We start from the raw sequence: 19,206 nt of genomic DNA on the forward strand, positions 1-19,206 counted from the left end.
TTTTTCTCCTGCATGGCCCTAATACTCTTCCGTAAAAAAAAGATTCCTTCAATCAGAAAACATTTTCAATAAAAAATAAATTTCACTTCAATGAAAAAAATTGTTTCAATCAAAGAAAAATTGTCTTTGAATGCAAAAAAATATTTGAGACTCAAAAAAATGCATTTGAACACTGTTTTTCTTTGATTGAAGTGAAGTTTTTGTAAAAAAAACGCCACAAGTGGCTGCAATCATAGACCAGAAACATGAAACAAAGTTCGTATGAACGTCTTCATGTCACTGAGGCCACGTTTACACAAAGGTATTTACAAAAACGGATATATCCCCCACTCTACGTTTTGAAAAATACCATCATTTCCACGAACCCGCATAAATAGCTGTTAAGGTGCTATGAGCAGCCAAACCTACAGGGGGCAGTGTAACGAGAAGATAAAGTCATGCTAGCCAATCAGAATCCTGGAAAAAAACATCAACAAATGACACGAGTAACTTCCAGTTACTTCCAAGATGAACGAGAGTCTTTGGTTTGGAGTGACAGAGAAGTGGAGTTACTTTTAAGTGTGACGTTAGAATATAAAACAGGTAAAATACAAGAAAATATTGACGGTGGCCAAACAAATTGTAAACACAGGTGGCACACATGACGCTGGTGACGTTTCTGTCGCATAATGTGGCGTTCTGAAGCCTAAATGTCAGTTTTCCTCCGTTTACAAGCAAACGTGAAGACGGAGTTTTTGCAAATCTCCACTTTGGCCGGAGTTTTCAGAACTGATGGTTTTTGGTGACTTTGAGCTTCGTTTTCGTGTAAACGAACGGCCAAAACGCATGAAAACACCACCGTTTTTGCTACGTGTAAACGGGGCCTGAGATACTCAGAGGATAAAATCTTTACACACACAGTTGCAACAGGAGGGTAGAAATCAAGAAAAACAAACTAATTAAATAGTTTTTGCCTGAAAACATCACAAACACAAACCGGGTCACGGATGAGGTTTAATGATGAGTTAAGACTTTCGTTAGTTCTGGATCAAACTGTTAATTGTTAACTGATTAATTCTGTCCATTGATTTATCTGGTGGCTTCGAGTCTTCGGAACATCGTTATCTGACGTTAGGACCCGTCAGAACCGCTGCGGCTAACATTTCAACTAGCACGTCTTTTTAATCGCAGCGGTTTAAAAGTCCTCCAGGCGTCGGGGGGGCAGGACCCCCCCCCCCATGTCCAGACCTCCCCGTGTCCAGACGGGGGACGGATAAAACAAAAGTCACTTCAAAGACTCTCCGGGGGTTCGGTTCACATCTTCGTCCCGTAGGCTCCTCCCACCTTTGGGGGCGGGGCCAGGGGCAGGGGGCGGGGCTCGCAGTAACAGGAAAACAGTATTATTGCTTCAGAAGGGTGGGAGGAGCCAGTCAGACGGTCTGGACCCCCCCCCCGGAGGCCCGGCGACCCGACCCGCTCATCGTCTGAAGAACTTCAGGTAAACTACAGCTCCCAGAATGCCGAGCTCCATCAGGATGATGACGCCCAGGAGCAGCTTGTTGGTCATCAGCCTGCGAGACAGAAGCGCAGGAAACTCAGTGAGTGCGTTTACATGGGAAGTTTAATTCCTCTCTAATTCAGAATTAAAATTAAATCCGATTTAAAATGAGTAAAAATCACCATGTAACACCTAATTCCAAATGAAAATGGCCATTCCGAATTGAACTTAATTCCGAAGTAAGTGGCTGGTTTATTCCGATTTTAAATCCGAATAAAATAATTCCGGATCATGTATAAAATGACTGCGTTTCCATGCATCAATAACCCTTTTAAAACCCGAATATTGGCAATAATCCGAATTTGCATGGCCATGTAAACACCAATAACCCCTTTGAATAACCCGAATTTGCTCATATTCCGGTTTTTAAAAACCTGAATATGAGCCCTGGGTTACTCCTTTTAAAACCCGAATATTGGGTCATGTAAACGCCAAACGGAATATCCCCATCAAACGGAACAGGAATCTGTTTTCTGCGCATGCTCTGTTCACAAGGAATCCTGGTCTTTTGAGTCCAGGAAGTTCTTATAAACACGGAGAAACACAAGACCAGGAGGAGACTAATCACTTCATAAATGTAATGAAGGATATGAACATTTCTGCATTTGTAGATGGTAGAAAGTACCGGGATAGAGAGATTTACAAGAAGGTGAGCGAAAAGTTGCGCGAAGCAGCATTTGTTTTGAATTTGGATACAGGAAGAAGAAGCGGAAATTACGGGAATTGCGTCATCACGTTCTCCGTGCGTCGCTGGTTTGATCCAGATATCCCAAATGATTAATTACCATGTGTACAGGGATAACCCTGTTTGCTCACGCATGTTAACGGAATATTACAAATGTTTCAGTAACCATAATTCGTTCAGTAATTAGCAATAACCAGAATTTTGACTGAATGTAAACGTAGTTATCATTTCTCTTTAAATTAATCCCGGTCTTTCTTTCTGCTCGTTCCCTCGCCCGTCTGTCTCCATGACACTTATATTCTGCCCTGGGCTGGTTTTCCAAACAAAGTTTCAAGATGCACCACGCAGTAAACACTGGTCAAGAGCAGAGACCATTTATTTAATAAATAGAAATAATTAAAAGAACAGATGGCAGGAAACAGAAAAATTGTGAGCTTTTCAAAGTTGTAGCGGTTTGTTTTTCTTCCGGTAGACGTAACTTCCGGTAGTTTAACTTCCGGTCCGCCCCCTTGTCCAATCAGAACCTTCCCAACCCCCAGACCTTAAGAGGAATTGGATAAAGCCGATCAAACGTGTTTTTAATGTAAACCTTAATTCGGAATTACTATTTCCATGTAGTCTCGAAGGAAAATAGTTTCATTCGGAAGTATTCAATTCGGAATAATTCATTCTGAATTAAAAAACATCATGTAACCGTGGCCAGTGACAAAACTAGCAGCTCAACACCCCCCACCCCCCAACCCTCAACCCGGTAGTTCTTGTGATGGGGATTTGAACCCGTGTGACCCCCAGGTGTTGGTTACTAACAGCTGGAGACGGCTGGGGGACGACTCCAAGGACCACTTTCAGGACCATCACCAATACAAAGGAAAACGCCCCGTTGCCCTTTGTACCTCCTGACGATCTTTAACTCCAGGTTTGAGAGATCCCCTGCTGTTCCCTGGGCCCCCCCACTCGTCTCCCACCTGTCCCTCCCCACATTCCTCACACCGTCCCACTGGCACTTTTCCACCAGCACCTACTCGACTCATCTCAACTCGGCCTGGTTTCTTTTCCACTACAATCCAGCACCTGGAGGTGCAGATGTTCATAAACCTGGTGCTGAGGAGAGAATTAAAAAGGGATCTAGACGGAAATAAGGAACGACCAGATCTACCAGGAACTCTGTCTCTTCATAGCTGCTGGCGGCTCCAACAGACTTTTCAGCAGCAGAGACAAACTAACAACATTAAAGGGGACCTATTATGAAAAACAGGTTTTTTCTTGCTTTAACATATATAAAGTAGGCCTGTGTTGAAAAAAATTGATTTTCCGATTCTAAATCGATTCTCATATTAATTCCTAAAAAATCGATTCTTATGTCTAAAGATCGATTTTTTTAAATTTCTTCCATCATTTTCACCAGGTGAACTTTAATCCCAGTAGTCGGACACACAGTTTGTCATGACACTTCTGAAAAATGCCAGGTGCTTCATGGCAATATGTGTGCGTGGTGACAGAATAAATCAGACAAGCTAAAATGATTTGTTTACTGCATGAACTGTTGCAATTTCTTTCTGTTTTGCACTTTAAATGGATATTGAATGGCCTGTTTGAGTTATTTATTTCTTAGTTATTTCACAATAATTATTGTGAAATTATTATTTCACTAGTTATTTTACAGTCATATAATTCAGGCAACAGCTCAAAAAACATTTTACATAACACTAAGCCAAATCAATATCGAATCGGATCGAATCGAATCATGATAATCGATTCTGAATCTTAAGAATCGGAATCGAATCGATTCTTGACATTTGAATCGATACCCAGCCCTAATATAAAGTGGTCTCCCCTCAGCCTGCCAACTCAGAGAAGGAGGAAAGCAACCAGATTCTGCAGTGTCTGTACAGCCGCCCGGATGATCCATCCAGTCTGATGTGGATCTACGAGACAATAAGATTTTGCTCCCGTCGTTACGTAACGACGGAGCGATGTGTGAAACCACGCCCACAACTAACTCCGCCGGCCGGAGCTTCCGCCATTTTTTCGTAGCGGTGTATCGCGTCATTCAGGCAGCCAATCAGCACAGAGCCTCATTATCATAGCCCCGCCCACTCAGAATCCCTCATAGATAATGAGGTTAGAGAATGGGAAGATAAAGACATGGCCCAGAGGCTGAATTTATAATTTATTTAGCAAAAACAATCAAAAGCTTGTTTTTAAGACATTCAAGGCCTGTTTAAAATAGGTATTAGATGCCATAACAGGTCCCCTTTAAAAAAAAAAAAAAAGTTTCTCTCACTCTCATTTTTTAACTTGATATCTAACACAGGTCACAGACCCAGCAGCACATCTATCATCTCCTCCATGTTCTACATCTTTAGTGTTGTTGTTTTCTCCGTTTAGATACACAATCAAATATGTCACTCCAACCTCCTACTTCTGCTCCAGGTGCTGAATTGTTATGGAAAAGAAACCAGGCCGAGTTGAGATGAGTAGAGCCGAGAAAGTGCTAGTGGAAAAGTGCCAAACCTGTTCCCATCTCTTCCCTCAGGTCGGAGGTTCAGGTCCATCAAGACCAAAACCACAAATAAACCCTCTCAGCTAATGTTTCCATTTTAATTCAACATATTAAATCACTCACCGTCGTGACATGGACCGAAGGATCTTTCTGCTCCGAGTGAGGTTCTCTCCCGTGTTCACCATCTGAAACAACGACAGCAGGAGTTACATCCTGGTCTGATCCTCATGTTTACGTCATTCTGACCCTCTCAGGGCCTCACCCGGTCCCTGGTCCGGTCCAGCTGCTCCCTCTGCTCGCCCAGCTCCTCGATGATGTCGGTGCCGATGTGCTCCGTCTCGACGGCCAGCCGCTGGCTGCGCTCGATGCTCTGGCTGGCGTTGCTCAGGCTGTCGGTCCCCTGCAGCAGCAGCGCTCTCTGGGACTGCAGGTGAGTCTGCACGGGAGGGAACGACAGCTAGAACCAAACCCATCTCTCACATCAGTAAGACCCGTTTAGCAGGGTTTCCCCCCAGCAGAGCAGGTAGAAGTCACTTATACCAGAGAGACTGGCCACGGTAACATGATGTTTTTTAATTCGGAATGAATTATTCCGAATTAAATAATTCCGAATTAAACTATTTTTCTTCGAGTTTACATGGAAATAGTCATTCTGAATTGATGTTTATATGGAAAACACGTTTGATCGGCTTTATCCAATCCCTCTGAAGGTCTGGGGTTTGGGAAGGTTCTGATTGGATAGGGGGGCGGACCGGAAGTTAAACTACTGGAAGAAAAACAAACTTAGCCGCTACAACTTTGAAAAGCTCACAATTTTTCTGTTTCCTGCCATCTGTTCTTTTAATTATTTCCAGGTCCTCCAAGCTATTTATTAAATAAATGGTCTCTGCTCTTGTCCAGCGTTTACTGCGTGGTGCATCTTGAAACTTTGTTTGGAAAACCAGCCCAGCGCGGAATATAAGCGTCATGGAGACAGACGGACGAGGGAACGAGCAGAAAGAAAGACCGGAATTAATTTAAAGAGGAATGAGTGTATACATGATCGCGGAATTGTTCTATTCTGATTTAAAATCAGAATAAACCAGCCACTTACCGTATTTTCTGGACTATAAGCTGCTACTTTTTTCATAGGTTTTGAACCGTGCAGCTTATACTGTGGATTTTTCTTCCACCACTCGGGGCGCTCTAACCGGAATTAGAATCAAAACTAAGACAAAATTAATGCAAAGAAGAATACGCTACTTCTTCTTTAGCAGATAGAAGTAGCTAGAAGCAAAGTTGCAAAGTTGCTGCCGTGCTAAAAGACACTGTTAGGAAAGGATCTATTTAGGTACAAACATGTAAATCATTTACAGTTCAAAATCCTTCTGTACATGTAGTAAATATCTAATCTAACAACATAAATATCTGCTGCTTGCATATCTTTTTTTTTTTTTTAAATAGAGTGGATGTGGCTTGTATGCAGGTGCGGCTTAGACTACGTTCACACTGCAGGCCTTAATGCTCAATTCCGATTTTTTCCCATATCCGATTTTTTTGTGTGGCTGTTCACATTATCTTTTAAAATGTGTCCTATATCCGACTCGAGTGTGAACGCATCGCGGCCCTGAACTGACCCGCATGCGCAGAGGCGTGTGATGATGACAATGATGGGTTTGCATCCAACAGGTGCCTGAACTGCCAAGTATCCATCAAGCTCCACAATTATCATGTTAACATTAAATCAGATAGATTTGTCAAGGACGTTTCTCTTGCATCTTTATCATTGTGCGGGCATGAATTCTCAGAGTTTTGCGGGAGCGGATGTAAACACTGCGGGCGCAGGCGGGACTGGAACACACACGTTGCGGGTGCGGGCGGTAATGGTCAGAAATGCAGCGGGAGCGGGATGAAGAAAACAGTCCCGCTATAGCAGGGCTCTAGCTCCGCTCCCCGGAGTGTCAGCTCTGCTCTCCGGCGTTCAGCTGGGTTTATCACCTAACACACGGCCCAGCTCGCTGTAAAACGGGCAGGTTATGCGACCACGACCGCTTTGCTGATTTGAATCCTTAGCTTCTTTATTTAGTAATGCTTAAATTCAGCGGGTTGTCTCGTCTGATCTGAGGTCGTATAAAGAGGTGAGCGCGGGGGAGGGGAGGAGGAGAGGCGGGGGCGGAGGCGGCCCGGAGGGACCCCCGCCTCTCCCGTGTCTCCCCCGCGGCTCGGGGCTCTGCGTGTGACGTCAAAGTCGCATTAATTCCGACCTGCCTGTTCACACTGAGGTCGCATTGCAAAACATCAGACCTGTATCCGATTTAGAACCACATATGGAAGACCTGAATCTGATTTGAAAAGATCAGATTCCATGTGACTTGTGCTGTTCACACTGTCATAAACAAATCAGATCTGAGTCACATATGAGCAAAGAATCGGATTTGGGTCACTTGGGAACTGCAGTGTGAACGTAGTCTTATAGTCCAGAAAATACGGAACTTCCAAATTAAGTTTAATTCGGAATGGCCGTTTTCATTTGGAATTAGGTGTTTACATGTTAATTTTTACTCATTTTAAATCAGATTTAATTTTAATTCTGAATTAAACTTCCCATGTAAATGCACTCAATGACTTCTACATGCTCTGCAGGTGGTGGAACCAGCGTGTTGGACTAGCTAGGCTGTAGCTCTTAATGCCCGAGACTCACGCTGTGCTGGTTCTGTGAGGAGTAGATGCCGTGGTTTCCCCCCAGCGAGGACGAGCCCAGGTCCGAGCTCTTCATGTCCCTCTGCAGTTTGCCCAGATCGCGGCGGTAGATGCGCAGCTTGGTGTTCATGACGTTCCTGAAGGACGAGGGAGCAGTGCGGAGCTCCTCCTCCATCCCTCGCAGCTGCAGACACATGAGGAGAGAGAAGAGGTTGGATCTGGCTCTGGATCAGCGGGAACTAAAACTATCTCCATATTCCATAACAGTCTTCTTTTTTCAATTTCTTTTGATTTATTGTTAACATTTTAGTAATATAGCAAACAACTACGGAAGAGTATTAGGGCCAGGCAGGAGAAAAATAAAAATAATATTTTAGAGGAGGAAGATTCTTTTTTATTATGCACTTCGAGAAAAAAGTCGAAACGTCGAGATTAATGTTGAAGTACAATTTCGAGGAAAAAGTCTAAATGTATTTCAACTTTATTCACGAAATTTCGACTTTATTCACAATATTTTTGACTTTACTCTTGAAATTGTATTTCAACATTAATCCGGACATTTCAACGTTTTCTCAAAATTGTATTTCAACATTAATCTCGACATTTCGACTTTTTTCCCCGACATTTCGACTTTATTCTTGAAATTTTGACTTTACTCTTGAAATTGTATTTCAACATTAATCTCGACATTTCGACTTTATTCATGAAATTTCTACTTTATTCACGAAATTTCGACTTTTTTCTCGACATTTCAACTTTTTTCTCGAAATTGTATTTCAACATTAATCTCCACATTTCGACTTTTTTTTCTCGAAGTGCACAATAAAAAAACCCCTTCCCCTCTAAAATATTTGACAGTTTATAGGTTTTTTTTTTTTATAAGTGCATGTAGTTCGGCGGTGACAAAGGAGCTTGTGTGTACCAATAAATACCCCTTTTTTGAGCATCACAAAAGGATGTTTATGGACATTCATTCAAACAACTGACGCATCATCTGTTTAAGGTCAATCAGCGCCTCAGTGACTTGTAGGTTTTGTTTGGGTCGAATCAATTCAAGTCACAGCAGTATTCCTCTTCCTGCATTGGGTGTGCAGCACCAAAAAGGTAGAGTGTCGGAGTGACGTCCAGTTAGAACATGTACCGCCTTCCAGAAATGTTTTAATTTCCCAGAAAACATGCATTATTGACCTTTTCTATATCTTACATTGATGACATCTGGGAGATGAATTAGGAAACATTTTGCTTAAGCGGAGCGGAGTAAGGTACGTCCTGTGCATGAATTTATGATTGTGTGCGATTATATTATCACAGGACGGTGAGGAGAAAACATTCTGACATATATCATCCCACTGACTCATCAAAAGCACATCCCACAACTTTCTGCCATGTTTTCCTAAGCTGGTTCAGGGAGGAATGGCCCAACTAGGCCTGTGTTGAAAAGAATCTATTTTCCGATTCTAATTCGATTCTCATATTAATTCCTAAAAATCGATTCATATGTCTAAAGATCGATTTTTTTTCATCATTACAACTTTTCGTATTTTTTTGTTTATGCCCAAAAAAGGAATGTTTTGTTTGACACGAGAATAACTGGTGCCATGTTTTTGCCTTTAAACATGTTTAAAGGTATGAAGTTTTCAGTTATAATTGCAAAATTGTCTATATTTCATTATTTTATATACTGTCTTGGGGTTACATTTGCATAAAATGCTAAAAAAAAAAAACAATTTTCATTTCATACGTCTCTGTTTCCTGCCCTGGATCTGTTTCTGCCACATGATGTTTCTGTTTCAGTTCTATCAGCATTCTGGGAGCTGATTGGTCCTTACAGCATCATTAGCTGCCAATACTTGCTGTTTAATCTCAATATAATACTAGTATTAATATATTGCATAACTACAGTCATATAATTCATGCAACAGCTGAAAAAACTGTTTTAATAACACTAACCCAAATCAATGTTGGATCGGATCAAATCCTGATAATCGATTCTGAATCTTAAGAATCAGAATCAAATCGAATCTTGACATTTGAATTGATCCCCAGCTCTGGGTCCAACGGAGAACTTTAAAAGAGATTATCCATTTTAATGACTCGGGTTTCACCAAAATCTCCTCAAGGTTTTTCAGCGGTTTTTCCCTTTTAATGGTGTTTATTAAATGTCCAATCCGTAAGTATTTAGAAAAGTCCTGTTTAGGGATTTCATATTCCAGCATCAGCTCCGCGAAGGATTTGAATGTAACGGCAAACGAATGTTGGAACTGATTCATACCATTTTAATTATTCCCCTTTCCAAAGTAACCTGAGGCGTCTCTGATGGACAGTCCACTCTCTCTCCAGGACACCGAACTGAAACATTGTTCAGTCTTCCGGTCAAACTCAGACGGTTCAGGAGCAGCGCAGGCTGAAACTGTTGCTAAAAGGGTTGAAGGCCGAGAACAGTATTCTCGTCTTGACCTTTGACCTCTAGGGGATTTTAACGAGGCTGCAACTGTTGGAGGGTCAGGTGGACATTACAAAAGGACAAATAAAACTATCAAAATCCAATAAACAAAGTCCTTCCAACTCCTGGATTATGTTTGAAAACAGTTTCAGGTGTCATGCTGCCACCTTGTGGAATAACAGGATCATTACATCCAATATAAAATCCTCTTTTTGTGATCAGCTGTAGAAGATGAACTGTATGATTTACAACCTTTACAGAAACTTGTTTAGGTTTGATCCAACTTTTCTTCATTATCACACCTTATTTGCACCTGCCTGTTTATATATTTAACCCTTGTGCTGTCTTTGGGTCAAAATGACCCAATTCTTCTATCCTTCTTTCCTCCTGCTCTCTCCTTTCCTTCTCCCTTCCTCTTTTCCTCCTTTTTTACCCTCTTTTACTCCTTTTTCTTCCTACCTCCCTTTCGTCATTCGTTCCTTTATTACCTTCTTTGCTTTTCCTTCCTTCTTTCATCCTTTCCTTCTTTCTTCCCTCCCTTCTTTCTTTCCTTTTCTCCCTTCCTTCCTCCCTCCCTTCTTTCCTTTTCTCCCTTCCTTCCTCCCTCCCTTCTTTCCTTTTCTCCCTTCCTTCCATCTTTTCCCCCTTCTTTCCTTCCTTTCCTCCTTCCTTTCCATCTTTTCCCCCTTCTTTCCTTCCTTTCCTCCTTTCTTTCCATCTTTTCTCCCTTCTTTCCTTCCTTTCCTCCTTTCTTTCCATCTTTTCTCCCTTCTTTCCTTCCTTTCCCCCTTCCTTCCATCTTTTCTCCCTTCTTTCCTTCCTTTCCCCCTTCCTTCCATCTTTTCTCCCTTCCTTACTCCCTTCCTTACTCCCTTTCCTCCTTTCTTTCCATCTTTTCTCCCTTCTTTCCTTCCTTTCTCCCTTCCTTCCATCTTTTCTCCCTTCCTTACTCCCTTTCTTCTTTCCTCCTTTCTTTCCATCTTTCCTCCCTTCCTTACTCCCTTTCCTACTTCCTTCCTTCTTTTCTCCTTTCTTCCTTACTTCCATCTTTTCTCTCTTCCTTCATTCCTTCTTTTCTCCCTTCACCCTCCCTTGACCCAAAGACAGCCCAAGGGTCAAAATCTACTTATGTCCTATTTTATTCCATCACGTAAATACTCCTGTAAATATTCAAGTTTAGTTTATGTAATTTTACATTTTGGACTGTTTATTTTTATGTTTCTCTTTTATTATTTGTATTTTGCACCACGGCCAGAAAAGACTGTAGTTTCATTTGTGCTGTACGTCGAACATATCTGATAATAACACAGACGGAAAGCAGCAGAAGCCTTAGTTATTGACCCTGAAAGTGACGTAGCTGCTCTGCTTCTCCAACGAGACGTAGAGATCACACTGAAGCTCCTGAGACGTGAAACTAATCTGATATTACTGAGAGTTTACGGGAGAGATCCTGAACCGGGCTGAAACTGGCCCAGAAGGGGCGGGACCCCCGCAGAAACCGCTTTATCCTGATTGGATAATAACCAGAGGTGGGTAGTAACGAGTTACATTTACTCCATTGCATTTACTTGAGTAAGTTTTGGGAAATGTTGTACTTTTAGGAGTAGTTTTGAATCACTACTTTTTACTTTTACTTGAGTAGATTTGTGAAGAAGAAACTGTTCCTCTTACTCCGCTACATTAGGCTACGTTGAGCTGTTACTTTTCTTTTATCCCTTTTATCCACGTACGCGTCAATCTCATGACATCACTGGGTGATTCTTTGGGAAAAATCTTTGTTTTTGCATCTTTTGTCACATTTACACAGACTCAAACACAGTTCTGCCTGCGGAGCCTGGTTAAAATAGAAAAGTACAAAGGCTTGAAATTTTGTGCTACTTGTGCTTAATTTATTTTTTTATTCTGTTATTTTATTATTTATTAAAGTACTTGAATTTACTTTAAGATTATTTTAATTTAAGCATTTTTTTTTATTTTTTATTAATTTGAATTTATTTTATTGGTTTAATTTGCCTGAAGATGATTATTTTGTACTTTTGTCTGTTTGAATGGTTGTGTTAAAAAAATAAATCAGACGTTACTCAACAGTTACTCAGTAATTGAGTAGTTTTTTCACCAAGTACTTTTTTACTTTTACTCAAGTAATTATTTGGATGACTACTTTTTACTTCTACTTGAGTCATATTATTCTGAAGTAACAGTACTTTTACTTGAGTAAGATTTTTGGATACTCTACCAGCTCTGATAATAACCCACAGAACTCAAACTGTCAAACTGGTCAACAACGCTGAAAGAGAGCGTTAAATGCTTTTCTTCCTAGTGGTGTGTCTCATGTTACTATATTCACACCATCCTCCAGATTTGGATCTTGTCGTCTCTCAGGTGTGATAAACCTTTTAGGAACATTATTTTTAAGCAGCACAAAAGATTTTCCTCTTGTTCTGACATTGATACCCTCATATATGAAGCTGGGAATTAATGCTCAGTAAGAATAGAATAGAATAGAATAGAATAAGCTTTATTGGCCAAGTTTGAACATGCCAGGCAGGGAATTTATTTTCATTTTTTTTTTCGCTCACTGAACCCAGATTTAAATAGTTACAAACTGTAATAGACAAATGGCTCTTATTAACATATATATAATTTAAAAAGGTGCAGCAGTATGATGTAGACATGGTTATTGAAAGGTACATTTTTACAGCATATGATAGTGGTTATTATTAAAAATACAGATGCGAATAAACATGTAGATATGAACATTTATTAATATATGTAGATATATGGATGTATATTATAGATATGTTATATGTAGGTATGGATATGGATATATTATTGAGTTGTATTATACGTACAGTATTTATATATAGCTATATCTCTATTAATATATATTGATTTATAGTTATATGTAGATATGTCGACATATAGATTTATAGTCATTTTTATGTATATAATTGGAGGTAAATATATGAACCAGTATATATATCATATCTACTCTTATATAGTTAATCAAGTATATTGTTATACCATTGCTGTCTATTGTTCTCTATTATATTGTAGTATTATAGTAAAGTAATGATAATGATATATACTATGCATTATAATTACTTATATTATTACATACATAGAAGCACAACTTAATGCTGGGCTTTTGTTTTGTTTTCTTTTGCTTGCTTTGATTTGTTTGATTTTGACTATATTTATACATATAATTGAGTATTATATCACTGTATTAAACAGTTATCGAAACTCATCTTGTTATATGTAAGAATGTATGTAAGATTCAGGTGTAGACTCGATAAGTGGTTACTTCAATCCTACTCCATTATTATTATATGAAGTGCTGTACATATATATGAATGAATGAATGAATGAATGGTTTATTTCAGACAGAATACATTGAGACATTTACATGTTCATTTCACAAATAAAATAAAAGGTAAATAGAAATGTCCGAAAAAGGAGTAGACTGAAGCCGAGGGCTTATTATAGCCTATCCTGTGCAGTGTGTATCATTCACACAATATGGCATCGGTGGATGATAATACACAAATAAGAAAATAAATATTTAAAAGAAAACAAAGAGAAACTGTCATTGCATTATATTATATAAAAATAGTAATACCAATAATGCAAAAAGCTATTTTCATGTTAATCTATAATAGGCTATACCAAAATAATTAACAGAATTCTTTATAACTGTTTATCTTTTTATATTTAAAATTTTTTTGAAAACATAAATTGAGGTACACATTCTTAAATCCTTATCACAGCAATTCCACAATTTGACACATTTCACGGAAACACAGTTTTCTTTACTTTTGGTTCTTCCCCATGCCTTCTTAAACATACCTGTGTGCCTTAGTTCATATTTACTCTTGTGGATTTGGAACAGCCTCTGAGAACATCTTGGGAGGAGATTATGATGTGCTTTATATACTGTATAATCAATAAGGTTTGAAGGTTAACTAGATCCCAGAATTTTAATGTATTTAAATTAATAAATAAAGCATTGGTTGGCGCCAGGTACTCTGCTCCCATAATTATACATACTATTCTTTTTTGTAGTAAAAATATGGGCATGAGATTGATTTTATAGGTGTTTTCCCACACAATATGTCATGTATGGGACTATATAATATATATTTGTATTCTGTATTTTTACTTTTTTGTACTCTTTTTTTATCATGCATGTTCGAAATAAAATATTTAAATCAAATCAAATTATTATTACTATTATTACTATTATCATTATTATTAGTATTATTATTATTGCACAGTGATTGATTACTCTGAGACTCTATGAATGTCGATGTAGAAAGAGAATGAGTCTGTTTGTAAATCTCTCTGTGCTACATTCAGCTGCCTGACATTAATTATACAAATAAAACAGGTTTTTTGACTGATTTAATTAATCAGTCAAAAAAACTGTTTTAGTTGAAAGGAACCAGCAGATAAACCAGGTTCACTCACCACCTCGTCCGCCTCCCCCTGCCTCTCATCAAAGCTCCTCACCAGCTTCTTCCGATCTTCTGCAGGTGAAACAGTAACAAGTTAAAACGTTTTCAGCTGATTTTTGTGTTTGTTGTGAGTTTTGTGCGGATCACGTGACTGAGCTTTTACCTCCTCGACTCTTCAGGACTCTGTCCGGGATCAGCTTCAGCTCCTCGTACAGAGATCTGTAGATCTCCTGCAGCCGCTCGAACTCCTCCGAAGACATCCTTCCTCTCAATCCCTCTCCGGGAAGATAAATTAATGAAAACTGGACTGATCTAATCCAGGAGTTTTGGTCTGATCTTAATCACATCCCCGGGAATCTTCCGCATGATGGTCCTCGTGATCCGAGGGGCCGAAACGCCGGAACAAAAACCTAAACTCACGTTCATCAGTAGCAAAATCAGTGTATCCAAACGATTTAATTCATCCAGCACAGATAACAGTCATAAAAATGGCACAAAAACTATTTGAAGACGGCATATAAAACACATTTATGGGCATTTTACTCAGGCACTATGATGGGCAGGTTAATTTACCCGCAATGCCCCCTGGGAAATGTAGTGTTTAAACTAAAGTATTTTTGTTTCCTTGTCGCTCCTTCTTTTTTCTTTTTTTTAAAGGAAAGATAAATTGTTTCGATTCCATTCGTTTATATTCTATTATTATGTCTATATCTATTTACTTACATAAACGAAATCGGTCATATATATGTGTTTGTGCGTGTGTATAAACCTAAAGTAATATTAATAATAATAATAATAATAATAATAATAATAATAATAATAATAATAATACATTTTATTTATAATGCACTTTATGTTTGTAACAATTCTCCAAGTGCTACAATAAAAACAAGTTAAAAAAAAACAGCAAAAATAAGATGGACTAAAAATAAGATGGAAAAAGAATTAAAATTAAAACATTAAACATTAAACATAACATTAAAATGGGAAGTTATCCGTTTTAACTTTTAGGTTAAACTAACCTATGATACTAACTTAGGTTATTAAAGTCAAAACGCGATAAATTTTGAATGAGTCTGATCACATAAAAAGTGAATTACAAGATTAACTAAAAAATTTATACATTTATTTTTAACTTCTGTATTCGACTTATTTAACCTAAAATCGACACTTTTAGCCATTTTTAATAAATAAATTTTACTTTGGGGATAAATAAAAAGTTATTTCTGAATTGACTGCACATTTTACCTTTTTTTAAATTTTTATTAAGATAAAGCAAACCCCTCAACAACAGTGTGTTTATTTTGCGTACATGACTGAGTGTGTTTGACTAAATAACATGCATGAAAATGATGTAGTCTCCTATTTTCTATAATAAAATTTAAAAAAACTCAATGTTTCTGCAGCTGGAGGAGAAGGGGACTCGACAATAAAATCAAATTGAAATATTAAAAAGGTACATAACCTGTATCAGTCAAAAACAACAACAAACAAACTCACAGCAATAACTCTGGAGAGACTGAAAGACACCGTGAATGATTTGATGTTCAAGAAACTGCATCATCTGCTCTTGATGCCAAGTTAAAATGGGAAGTCTGTTTTAACTTGAAACTGGTCACAGCAGTCTCTGAGGTAACAGCACAACAAGCCGTTTATCCTTAAAATAAGATGCTCTGTTGGTTCTTTTTTTCTAAGCAGCTTTAAAGACAACACGATTCGGTTTGCAACCAAGCAGCATCATGTTGTCTTTATTTGCTTTGAAGCCAACAAGGAAACAAGACAACTGCAGTTCCTCAGATGACCACTAGGTGGTTCTTCCAAAAGCGAGTCAGTCTCCATAAACTTGCTTGTTAAAATTAACGTTCAGTTTTTCATGAATCTTGGGAAATGTTCTGGTCCAGGACAATAAAAACAAACAATGCCATTGAATCATTTTGTATTATTGTAGTTATTTCTTTGTGTTGGAGGAGCTGCGGCGTTGCCGGGGCGCGATCATCCTGCTTCAAATGTTAATCCTGTTTAAAATTAATGAACATGAATTAATCAACAATAATCCTGTTTCATTCATCCTGGCATCAGTTCATGCCATAAATCACTTGGTCACTTCACCTCCATTCTCACCAATATATTAACACATTTATGTATGTATATTAATATATGAATGTAAGTAAATGTGTGTGTATATGTCCTTTTTATAGTCATATATTATTTATTTACATACCTCCACAACCCTCCATCCATAATTCATACTATGTACGCTTGTAAATATACAGGACTGTCTCAGAAAATTAGAATATTGTGATAAAGTCCTTTATTTTCTGTAATGCAAAAATGTCATACATTCTGGATTCATTACAAATCAACTGAAATATTGCAAGCCTTTTATTATTTTAATATTGCTGATCATGGCTTACAGCTTAAGAAAACTCAAATATCCTATCTCAAAAAATTTGAATATTCTGGGAATCTTAATCTTAAACTGTAAGCCATAATCAGCAATATTAAAATAATAAAAGGCTTGCAATATTTCAGTTGATTTGTAATGAATCAAGAATGTATGACATTTTTGTTTTTTTAATTGCATTACAGAAAATAAAGAACTTTATCACAATATTCTAATTTTCTGAGACAGTCCTGTACAGCTAACGTTGTGTATAGTATTATGTTTTATCTTATATTACTATCTTTCTTTTGGCTTATTCTTCTGTTTTTTGTTTTTGAGCCTTGGTAACGCACAAACTTCCCCTTGTGGGATCAATAAAGTCTTATTTTGGTGGTGAAATCACAAATGATCACTGTGTTTAGCAGAAATTAGTTCGTTCAAGCTGCCGACTGCTCAGCTAAGCTTTGTAAGTGATGACTGTCCGCTGGCTAAGCCTGCTGCCAATCAAAAGTCCAAGTCCGCGGCCAATCAAAGGTCCGACACAAATCAAAAGTCTAAGCCCCAAATTCTAACCGTATTGCTCCACATAAAATGTATCTGATGGGGTATTTTAAAAAAAGAAATAAAAACAAACACCTCCGTACAGTTGTCATGGATATGAAAGCCTGGGAGACCAAAATAATGTTTCAGATCCAGGCGGCAAATATGTTTATTTCTGCTGTAATGTTGGATTTATTTGTTTTCACTTGGTCAGTGAAGATTGACTCACCTTTGGAGCAGCCCCTAGTGGCCTGTTGAGGAACTGTAATTTTCTTCGTCCTGACTTTAATCCGGAAGATGAAATTTGGTTCTTTTGTGAAAACGTTCCCAAAAGAATGCTGGGAAAAATCTTGTTTCGGTTTAATAAATATTGGTGTTGTTAACATTTGTGTTGATGCTAACAACGCCGGGTGTTCTTTGTTACAACTACAATCCCATGATCCTGGTAAAACTACAATCCCATGATCCTGGTAAAACTACAATCCCATGATCCCGGTAAAACTACAATCCCATGATCCCGTTAAAACTACAATCCCATGATCCCGGTAAAACTACAATCCCATGATCCCGGTAAAACTACAATCCCATGATCCCGTTAAAACTACAATTCCATGATCCTGGTAAAACTACAATCCCATGATCCCGTTAAAACTACAATCCCATGATCCCGGTAAAACTACAATCCCATGGTCCTGGTAAAACTACAATTCCATGATCCTGGTAAAACTACAATCCCATGATCCTGGTAAAACTACAATTCCATGATCCTGGTAAAACTACAATTCCATGATCCTGGTAGAACTACAATTCCATGATCCTGGTAAAACTACAATTCCATGATCCTGGTAAAACTACAATTCCATGATCCTGGTAAAACTACAATCCTATGATCCTGGTAAAACTACAATTCCATGATCCTGGTAAAACTACAATCCTATGATCCTGGTAAAACTACAATTCCATGATCCTGGTAAAACTACAATTCCATGATCCTGGTAAAACTACAATCCCATGATCCTGGTAAAACCAGTACTGGAGTTGAGGGGGGATGAGGCAACACGATGAGGGGGATGGCATCCCCCCTGAAATAAAAACGGTCCAAATCATCCCCCCTGTAAAACTGCCATCCCCCCTTTCCATCCCTTATGTCATTTCATCAATGAATGTGGTTTTACTGCTATTTCAACATTTAGAGTCATCACCAGAAAAATAACACCAGAAAAATAACTTATTTGACAATTTTCACCTGTTTCAAGTACATTTTCACTTGAAATAAGTAGGAAAATCTGCCAGTGGGACAAGATTTATCTTCTCATTACAAGCAAAAAAATGTTGTTCCACTGGCAGATTTTTCTACTTATTTTAAGTGAAAATCTACTTTAAACAGGTGAAAATTGTTGTTTTTTCCAGTGATGAGTCTTGTTTTAAGTGTAATGGGATTTTTTTTACTAAAATGAGACATTTTAACTAGAAATAAGACAAATATTCTTGTTAAGATTTTGAGTTTTTGCAGTGATCCATTTTACTTATCCTGTGAAGGACAGAGTCATATTGATAAGTTCAGAAAACTGTTTTTTATTGTTGTGTTTTGATGTATTTGATGTAAGCCCAGTGGATATTTAAAGCTTACAGAAGGCTGCATTTAACTGCTGCTATGTCATTCCTGCATTATTTCTGCAGGTGTTTTGGTCACTGCTATTATTTGTAATATATTATATTATTTGTAATCAGCACAAATTATCTGTCCCCATATGATAAAATCCACCATCCCCCCTGATGTTTTTGTACAACTCGAGTACTGGGTAAAACTACAATCCCATGATCCTGGTAAAACTACAATCCCATGATGCCGTGCGCGCCCCCGGCCCCGCCCCCGCAGCTCCAGCTCCGGCATCAGCTGTTCATCTGTTTCTCCTCCACATCCATCTCCTCCTGCAGCTGCAGAGACGCCGCTCCGTCACGATGCTGCTGCCGCTGCT

The 19,206-nt window shown here is 38.5% G+C and overlaps 1 protein-coding gene across 1 annotated transcript; it reads right to left on the bottom strand.

Annotated features, from left to right (window-relative positions):
- Nucleotides 1–980: 980 nt before the first annotated feature.
- On the bottom strand, nt 981–14,685 carry vti1b (vesicle transport through interaction with t-SNAREs 1B). Its single transcript, XM_061743376.1, has 6 exons — nt 14,468–14,685; nt 14,318–14,376; nt 7,406–7,588; nt 4,988–5,161; nt 4,849–4,910; nt 981–1,550 (listed from the first exon to the last, which is right to left on the bottom strand). Exons 1-6 carry the CDS (start codon nt 14,562–14,564, stop codon nt 1,457–1,459), a joined length of 669 nt encoding a protein of 222 aa, XP_061599360.1. The 5' UTR covers nt 14,565–14,685; the 3' UTR covers nt 981–1,456.
- Between the last annotated feature and the right edge of the window lie 4,521 nt (nt 14,686–19,206).

The sequence above is a fragment of the Cololabis saira genome, chromosome 16 (assembly GCF_033807715.1).
Source record: "Cololabis saira isolate AMF1-May2022 chromosome 16, fColSai1.1, whole genome shotgun sequence".
NCBI classification, from domain to species: Eukaryota; Metazoa; Chordata; class Actinopteri; order Beloniformes; family Belonidae; genus Cololabis; species Cololabis saira.